This window comes from Cystoisospora suis (genome assembly GCF_002600585.1).
Source record: "Cystoisospora suis strain Wien I chromosome Unknown contig_2141, whole genome shotgun sequence".
Lineage (NCBI taxonomy): Eukaryota > Apicomplexa > Conoidasida > Eucoccidiorida > Sarcocystidae > Cystoisospora > Cystoisospora suis.
In genome coordinates, this window is record NW_027154940.1 from 7,016 (window position 1) to 16,064 (window position 9,049).

The 9,049-nt window shown below is 44.9% G+C and overlaps 3 protein-coding genes across 3 annotated transcripts; 1 reads left to right on the forward strand and 2 right to left on the reverse strand.

Moving 5' to 3' along the window:
* Positions 1-101: 101 nt before the first annotated feature.
* CSUI_004545 (uncharacterized protein) lies at positions 102-3,298 on the reverse strand (the record flags this gene model as incomplete). Its single annotated transcript, XM_068064733.1, has 4 exons — positions 102-432; positions 964-1,134; positions 1,860-2,147; positions 3,113-3,298. Coding segments are annotated over 4 exons (975 nt in total), but the record flags the coding sequence as incomplete, so codon positions are not given.
* A 973-nt stretch (positions 3,299-4,271) lies between these two features.
* On the reverse strand, positions 4,272-7,186 carry CSUI_004546 (uncharacterized protein; the record flags this gene model as incomplete). Its single annotated transcript, XM_068064734.1, has 1 exon — positions 4,272-7,186. A coding segment is annotated over exon 1 (1,377 nt), but the record flags the coding sequence as incomplete, so codon positions are not given.
* A 196-nt stretch (positions 7,187-7,382) lies between these two features.
* CSUI_004547 (uncharacterized protein) lies at positions 7,383-8,783 on the forward strand. Its single transcript, XM_068064735.1, has one exon. The coding sequence runs from the start codon at positions 7,608-7,610 to the stop codon at positions 7,716-7,718; it is 111 nt and encodes a 36-aa protein (XP_067923292.1). The 5' UTR covers positions 7,383-7,607; the 3' UTR covers positions 7,719-8,783.
* Positions 8,784-9,049: the final 266 nt, after the last annotated feature.

The window sequence follows — 9,049 nt, forward strand, 5'->3', positions numbered from 1 at the left end:
GCCAACAGCAGAGAAAGAAGTGCACGAGCCTCCTGTCTTTGTCTCTCCCCCTCTATTGCGGGTCTTTCCTGAACTTTCTTCTTCTCTCTGCTGTTGCTGACTTGCAGAAGAGGGCGAAGCATTCCCTCGGAGAGAAACAGAAGATGACGATGGAAGAGAGTCGTTGATGCCTGAAGAAGATACAGAAGAGACTGACGAATCTTCTTCTACCTCATCGTCTTCGTCTTCGTCGCCATCCCCCCAGTCATCATGGCTATTCCGGGTTGTCTCAGACACATCCAAGGTCTCAGGCATGCAATTCCACGCTGCTAGCACCTCTAGACGCTTATAGCGAGAAGAAGACGAAGAAGATGATACGGCTGAAGAAGAAGAGGAAGAGGCAGTTGCAGATGGAGACGAAGGAGAAGGCTGATGCAGTGCCGGACTCACTACCTGAAGCTCACTCACTCAACGACGATGAAAAGAGAGGGGGATGAGAAAGAGAGAAGACACAAGGAAGAAAGATCTACTTATGCACCTCTGAGAAAGAATCGCCTTTCATTTTTTAGAATGAAGAACAAGAATGAAGACGAGAGACGAGACATATCAGAGAAACCTGAGAAGAAGAATGAAACAAACTACAGGACACATGCGCAACGCACCTCCCTAGAGCACCTTATGCTCTGGGCCTTCTCCAGCCACTATGAAAGATTCAAATCTACAGATATATGTATCTATACATCCACATGCAGAAAGACTAGATAGACCCCACCCTGGGAAGATATACATACACACATCTGTCTGCCTATGAATATCTATCTATCTATCTATCTTTAATCTATCTATCTATCTAAGTGTGAGCGCAACAACAAACGCCAGTCGGTGCGTATTCCCTCTTCAAGTGTCTGTGAACCTGCTGCCGAATCGAGACAGTGAGAGTTGTGAGTGAGAATCTTCATCGTCAAGCAAAGCAAGTCCCCCTACCACTTGGAGATTGGGCCTATCAACTCCTTCTAGAGCTTTCCTGCATGCACCTGTACACTGAAAAGTGTAGTGTACAGGCACCCCCGGTAAGGTCTCTCCACTGACAACAGGGCAAAGAACATCATCTTCGTCTCCTTCTCCTCCTGTCCCGTTTCCTTCACTCCGATCGCACTGCAAGAAAAGACATGAAGAACAAGACCCAACAGTCTCTCGTGTCAAAAAGAGATGGAGATTCTCTAGTTCGAGAGAGGAATTCCTGCTATCAACATCTTTCTCTCGAACCTGCGCAGACGAGAAGATCAATCATACCGGGTAAAACAACAGAGCCAATTTCCTACCACGTAAAGAGGTGAGATTTCGCCTTTAGCTAGCCTCTGCACAGGATGACTTGCAGGCCGACCCGCCCTAAAGAGTGAGAGGGGTAGCAGGGATCCCCTTAGAACACACTGCAGGTGTCTCTGTCATATGATACATGAAATCTATGTACAAAAAAGAACAAGCTTTCGAACTGGAAATAGAGATAGACACACGAGTGGCTGAAGAAAGAGTTAAGCAGTCAGATGTCTCCCCTTGGACCAGAAACAAAGAAGAAAGGATTGAGATAGAAAGACAAATCTCAAATACTCACTTGCATCTGGAGGCTATGGTGTGCCTCGTGTCTCTCCACGTATACCTGAGAAATATCTATCTATCTATCTATCGTTGATGTGTCTACACCGTGATTGTCCTATGTCTTGAACAACGACTCCACATACTACATACAAAGAGATGAATATAGCTGTTATCTGGACTCTCTCTGAAAGATGAAGAGAAGCTAGGTTAACTCGTCTATGTACGTCTTCCTGTGTTCATCCATTCATATTCATTCGCTCATCCTCACTCTTTCTTCTCCTTACCTTCAATGCGACATCCGAGGCCTGCGTAGGAACCTGCCATGTAACGGTGATATGCGGCGCACAAGGTACTTCACATGTGATAAGGATAAAGACCTTCTTCTTCTTCTTCCTGTCGTCGTTGGTCTCTCCCGCCCCTGCTTGTCGACGGATATCCTGCAATTCTTCTTTACTCACACGTGCTAAGACTGGCCCTGTAGACGTCAAATCCCTTATCCAGGAGCATTCCCCCTTGTCCTTCTCTCTATCAGAAATCTCTTCCTTTTCATAAAAGATCTGAAGGCTTGAAGCCTACACTCAAAAGAGGAATCGACAAAAGAAGGTAAGACACAGAGACAAGGTAAGAGCAGACATACCACGAGAGGGAGAGGGAGAGCTATCAGGAGAAAGAGAAAGAGAGAGAGAAGAAGAAAGCGAAGAAAAGAAGTACTCTCCTCGCCTCTCTGTTTTCATCTTCATGACGTCCTATGTGCATGAATATGAGATGAAAGAGAGGGTGCCTTTCCCACGGATCACGTGTCTGTCTATGAGTCTCTTGTTAAATGGAGAGAGGTATGTACTACAGCATACAAAGCAGGAGAGAAAGAAGAAACATGAAAGAGGCAAAGGAAGGGACAAAGTTGCATCGAAGGTGTCATGAGAAGGATCAGGTCTGCTCTAGAGAAGAAGTAAGTCTATCCTAGGAAAGACACCTCTCAAGGAGTGAGCTGATACTTTCGATACTTCGGATCTGTATTGTATTCAAGAGAAAAAGGTCTAAAACTTTTATAGGTTTTCTCCTTCAGATACAAAGAGCTCTTTGTCATGGCGCTGGTGCTGACTGTAAAGATCTCTCAGTGTAGGTACACATGAGCTCACTCACAACGGATATACACCGTGCGGGATCACGAGCACTACGACTGCTACTATCTCTGTGTTTTGAAGAAGAGTCAGAAGAGAAAAGGCGAAAGAAAGCCACGCGATTACAAGAGTAGAGAACACCACATGTCAGAGGAGATCTTTTCTCTTATAGCCTCCCGGTCGAGACACGTAATACTTATACACGGTACATGAGCTCTAGCGGAGATAAGAGTGCAATGTGATACCTTAGCCATCGGACACCTTTTCTTTCTTTCTTTCATTCTCCTCAATCTATCTACCTGACACCTGACCCGAGGCAGAAGTCTCTATAGAGAGGTGGAGAGATATTTGGGGACCCTTGGACTGAAGAAGCGAAGAAGATGTATGCTAGAGAAAACAAACCAACTTTAACACACCTGGAGCAAAGACTTGTGAGGAGTGACGAGGACAGATAAATCCTTCTCAAGAGATGGCTGAGGGAGAGCGGGAGCATCTAGTCCAGGCAGATGTTCTTCATCCAGCTGTATAGACAGCCAGTGACTGCGTCTACGGACCTCTGCAAGCTGCTCGGCAACTCCTGTTGTCCCATCTCCAAGAAAAATCTAAGATTGAGACGAGTCGCGAAAGTATTGGCACCAGCAGAAAGCACACAGCCAAGGACACTCTCATCACTTGCCATAGTCACGAGAAAGATGATCAAGAGGCACATACAGATTGGACTCTACCTTCTTTTTCTTTTTCTTTTTCTTCTTCTTCTTCTTCTGCTTCAAGAGCTTTCACCATCAAAGGAGGAGTGGATGGGTAAGGCCAAGGCACAACTCCTCCGCAAGGTCTCCTTTGACATGATTCTGCAGTTGTCTATATCTATCTACATATCTAGATACATGTATAGAGGTATATACATGGCGAGAAGTATCTCCAGTTAGCTTATGGCAGTGCCTGTGTATGTGCTTGCGTCTATACACACATGCGTGTAGACTAATTTCCTATATACATGGATATACTTGTTTCGTGTATGTAAATGTGTGTGTGGACGTGTCATATATTGCGTGCACGTCTGTATAGCCATAAATATACATACATGTGTTTGGTGATGGAATGACTTGTAGAAGCATGCAAGAAGATGTACCATATGCTTACATACGACAGCACATATAAACAGAGATACTTGTTTGCCTCCATACAGACATGCGTACAGGAATGATCTACATGAGATGAATGACTTGTAAGGAGACATCCATTTACGCATGCACCAGGAGTCTCTTCTTGCTCAAGTTGTCTTCAAACTAGAAAAACCAACGCAATACCCCATATATGCGACTCTCCCTCCAACTACATACATAGGTACATATATATGTATGTACATATATATATATATATATGGAGAGAGATAGGGAGAGAGATGGAGAGAGCTGCGGAGACATGCGTAGGCATGGCTAAATACGTATACACGTATGTATGTCTTTGCAGGTGTAGTTCACATGCAGCTCATCTCCACTACCTCTACTGAAAAACGTCTTCTTCTCCTCTTTCTTTCTTTCTTTCAGTTGCTGAAGCTTTCTCAATCATCCTTACCTCTTTGACGCGAACGCCCTCTCCACTCGCGAGTTGACAGACACGCTCAGCTAGTAGCCATCCTGAGGAATCTTTTTCTCTGACAAAGTCATGTTTTTCATTATCAATCTGAGAATCAAATCGACGATTTGCTAGTTGCGAACTTATAGGATCGAGAAATTGAACCCCTCCGCTAGACTGCCCATTTTCTGGTGTATGTACACCTCGATCGCCACTCCCTGGTGAGGCAGCTGATGATGCTCTATCCTTGATTGCTTGAGCCGTTGACTGAAGGAGATGATGTGTGATATTTCCGTCGACAAGAAAGACTCTTTCTTCCTCTCCGTTTGCGTTCAAGATGATCTTCGGTTCTCCTTCTCTCACGGGTTTCTCAGGTCTAGCAACTGCATCAGAACGATTGCTTGAGGGGCCGACGGCGTCAGAAGAAAGAGAAGAAGTCGAGATAGAGCTGGGAGAGGAGGATGAAGAGGGAGAAGAAGAAGAAGACAGTGAGTTAGGAGAGGCAGATGTTGTAGTTGTCTCTGATGGAGAAGAGGAAAGGCTAGTAGAAGGAGAAGAAGAAGATGTGGAAGAAGAAGAAGAGGGAGGAGAAGATAACAGTTCTTCTCCGCCGGCGTCTAGACGACGAGGAGGAGAGACAGAGAAGAGATAAGTATCAATGAGTTCATCTCTTGCCTTCTTTGAGAGAAAAGAAAAGGAAGGAGACGACAACGAAGAAGAAGGAAGAGAAGAGACAGAAGTGACGTAGAAGAAAGAAGGGTGCTGTGACTGTGGTGTTTCATAAGAAAAGAGAGACACGACGAAGATGACAAGCAAAGAGACAGTGAAGAGAGAAGCGAAAGAACGGCGACGAAGAGAATGAAACGAAGATGGCGAAGTAACAGGAGAAAGATATCTTGAAGAAAAGGGAAGAAATAGTCGATCTCTACATCTATGAGGATGTAAAGACCTGGAAAAGAAAGAAGAAAACGAACGAGGGAGAAGTAAAGAAGATCGCGAGGAGGAAGAAGCAAACAAGATCTGTCTTGCGTGCGGCTTTAGAGAGGAGAACACGGGTGACGAAAGAGCTGAAGACTTGTGATGTGAAGAAGAAGAAGAAGGAAGACAAGGAGAAGGAGACACCTGTGACAGAGAGACACTCGATGAGGATTGTGAACATGCATGCGACAGAGAAGACGAAGAAAAAGAAGAAGATTCCGAGGACATGATCATGGGATGGGTCGAAGAGGAGAATGAAGAAGCAGAAGAACTATTACTAGGGTGAGGAGAGAAATGAGAAGAAAAGAAAAAGAAAGTCCTTTCATCCTTTCGACTAGGAGAAGCAGCAGAAAGGAAGCAGTCTGAGGAGAAAGAAGAGGACTCCTTCCCCCTCTTCATCTTTGAGGTGTAGATACAGCAGCTGAAACAAAGGGTGAAAACGAATAAATCTCTCCTGAGAGAAGGCAAATCAACAACTCTCCCTTCTCCTTCTCTCCATCAAAAGAGAAAGAGAGAGAAAGTAGACGGCCTCTAACAGCAAGACGAGAGGTCGTTAAAAAGCAAGAAAGAACGCAGGCGAGGTGAAGAAGAAAAAAAAGGATTGAAGTATTCTTCGCTCATAAAAGGAGACAGAAGTCATGAATGAAACAGAGGGGTAGAGAATCCATCTGTCTACAAGAAGCGAAACTGAAGCAGACAAGCTGTGCTTGACTAGGTTACGTATACCTCTCAATGAAATCTAGTATGTACTGCCGCTCTCCTATCTAACAAAGAGAAACACCACTTCATTAGCTAATTGAGCTCCAAGACTTCTCTCTCTCTCTTTCTTTCTTCTCTCTCTCAGACTTCTTACAATGTACGGACAGCAGAATACAGCCACAGACCTCCTCCTTCTTGACTAAGAGAAGGGACAATGGGTCTTCTATTGATGGAGGGAGGGCGAGAGCTTTTCTTCTTCTTCTTATCGTGAAGCTTGGCTGTCTTTCTTCAAGATGAGAGAGAAGAAATCCGGTAAAGACAGAAAGAAGTTGAAAAAGGAATCCTTTTTTGTCTCTTCCCTAACCGAAGAAAAAAAAGGAAAAGGGGGGGGGAGGGGCGCCGGATCGCCACGGCTATTCTTTTGGAGTGAACGTGCGCGATTTTCCGAGAAAAGACGCGACTAGAAAGTCGTGCAACCTTGGAGAAAAAAGAAAGAAGAAAAGAGATAGATGTGGTAAAAGTAGAAAACATACAAGGGAGAGAGACAAAGAAGAAAGTCCCGTCTAAGGACTGATTCAAAAGAGAAACGAAGAATAGAAAAGGAAACAAGAAACAAGATGATTCTTTCCTGCAAGACAGTCTAGCACTCGGAGTGTGCATTGGACCGGACGGCTTCCCTAACGTCTTCGATCAAGGTTCTTGTTCTTCTTCTTTCCGAAATTGCACGGAGCAAGGTTAAGAAATCTTCTCTTTAGACGTTGAGAGAATGTGAAGAGAAGAGAAGGCCTGTCATCAAACTAGGTCTCTACACAAGACATGACTCATCGTGTCTTCTTCTTATTTGGAATGCCACAGAAAGCTTCTTGTTCCTGGCGGGTCTCTCTCAATCTAGTTGAAGTGATGTGAAGAGGAAGGAAGGAATCGATTCTCTTGGTTTGGCGATTCTCGACAAGGCTCCTGTCTCCTCGAGAAGCCTTCCCCCCTGCTTTCTATAGAAGTCCCTTACATCCAACATGAATGAGAACTGAGGTTTATGCAAAGATGTAAGAAGTGAAAAAACAAACCGTTTATTCACTTTGTCCCCGGCTTCACGCCGTGTGTCCCTTCTTTGCTTTGCCTCTCTCTGCGGCTGTTAAACCCGTCTCTCTCCGGATTGGAGATAGATCAAAGAGAGAAGACTTCTCATCTTCACTTATTTCTCTCTCAGGTGGTTTCAAAGAGTACTACACGTGTTAGGCAAACGGAAGAGGAGGCATAGATTCCTTTTGATCTTTCTCTCCTTCGGACGCATGTTGCTGTTGTCCTGCCTCGCCTTATAAGCGGAGACCTGGGAGAAGACCCAGGAGCTCTACAACACTCGCTCGCGCGTGCATGCTTGGAGAACTTGCATTCAGGTGACCAGGGAAGCATGAAGAGTCTTCTCCAAAGAAAAGAAGAAGACACAAGAGCTTTCGTCTATTAGGAGGACAATCTCGTGCGGATTCTCTACTTCCCTTGAGTATTTGCTGCGCTTCCGAGTCACTTCGCAGGAGAATCTCGGGTGTATGTACACCTGGGACTTGATCCTCGTGAAGTAGATGCATCGATCAATCCACTTGCCCGTTTCGTGCAAGTCGAGATAAGTTGTCTTCTCATTTCTCCCTGTACATCAGCCGGTTTATGAGACACTTAAAGTCTCCATCTTCATCTCTCTCAATCTGCTTTTCCGCTCTATCTTCTTCACATCAACTACCTATCGATTCCTTGGTTCCCTTGTCGTCTTCTCGCTAGTCGCTCAATCTACTCCTCCGCTTCTTTCTGCTGCTCTTCTCTTTCTTTCCCTGTTTGCGTTATTTCTCAAGCGTCCCCGTCCTACTAATCTTTCTACCCATCCCTTCTTTCTTCTCCTGTTTCGAAGCTTTCCGTTTACATCACCTCGCGCATCTTCTTTCTCTCCCTCGTCTTTTTGCTCTTTTCTATCTCATGCAGGGGCTCACAGGCTTTCCTTTTTATCTTTCTGTTCTCCATCCTGTCTGCACTCGTTAACTCTCTCTCTCTGACCTCTTCTCCGTTCTTTCTGTGCTCTTTTCGCATGTGACCGAAACTTACTGAGAGTGGCCTTAGCTCCTCCGAAGAAGACGACCGAGCGGCTCGTTCTTCTTCCTTTGACATAGGCAGAGAGAGTAGCAGGAACATCCCACGTTAGATCCCCACACATGGGATACCTTCACAAACATCACGAGCCGAATGCTTAGCTAACTAGCCAGCTAGCTAGCTAGCTGTCGATGTCTCGAGATCAAACCACCTCCCTTCCTTCTTCCTCTATAGGAATCGGTTTGTGTTGGTCTGTATTTCCTTTCGTAAAGTCCCCCTACCAGAGCACTGGATGGCATCTAAAAGACTCATCCCTGGGAACCTGAGCTCTTTTCCCTCTTCCTCTTGATTCATTTAGTTGCTTCCTTCAATGTCTACTCTTCATAGACATCTCTTCTTCTTACACTGAAAGACTCATCGGCAGGAATAGGAAGAAGAAGAGGAGAAAGAGAGAAGGAGGCTGAAGAGTAGGGATGATTATGGAGAGACTTCGTCTTTCTTCCCAACGTTTTTCCTCTTCTTCTTCCCCCTTTCCTATTCTTCTCTTCTTTCTATTCTCTCTGTTGGTCACCTTCATTGTCAATTTCTTCTCAATTCTTGCTGGATAAGTCTCGGGAGAAGAGAAAGAAAGGAAGACAGCTATCCTACAGAATAAGAACAAGGAGAGGAAGAAGATGGGAGGCTATTTTTCTTCTTTCTTTTCTCGACTCCTTAGCAGACAGAAGGAAGTTCGTATTCTTATCTTGGGTCTCGACAACGCAGGCAAAACAACTATTCTATGTAAGAGGCTTAGAAATCGACATCTCACTTCTTCTCTGTCTCCTTCTTCTTCGCCTCCTCCTTTCGTCTTCTCTCCCCGTATTTCCAAAATGAAACATGGTCTTTCTTCTCTCTTCTTCCTTGTTCATCTCTCTTCTTCTTTCTTGTCTTTTCTCCATGAAGTCTTCTTTCTTTGGTCTTTCTTTAGACCTCTGTGAGTCGGTGTGGTGCATCTCGTGAAGGCAAGTCGATTGTCTTTCTCCCTTTCA

Coding starts and splice junctions, on each gene's coding strand:
- CSUI_004547 (XM_068064735.1), top strand. CDS start 7,608: ATGAGACACTTAAAGTCTCCATCTTCATCTCTCTCAATCTGCTTTTCC.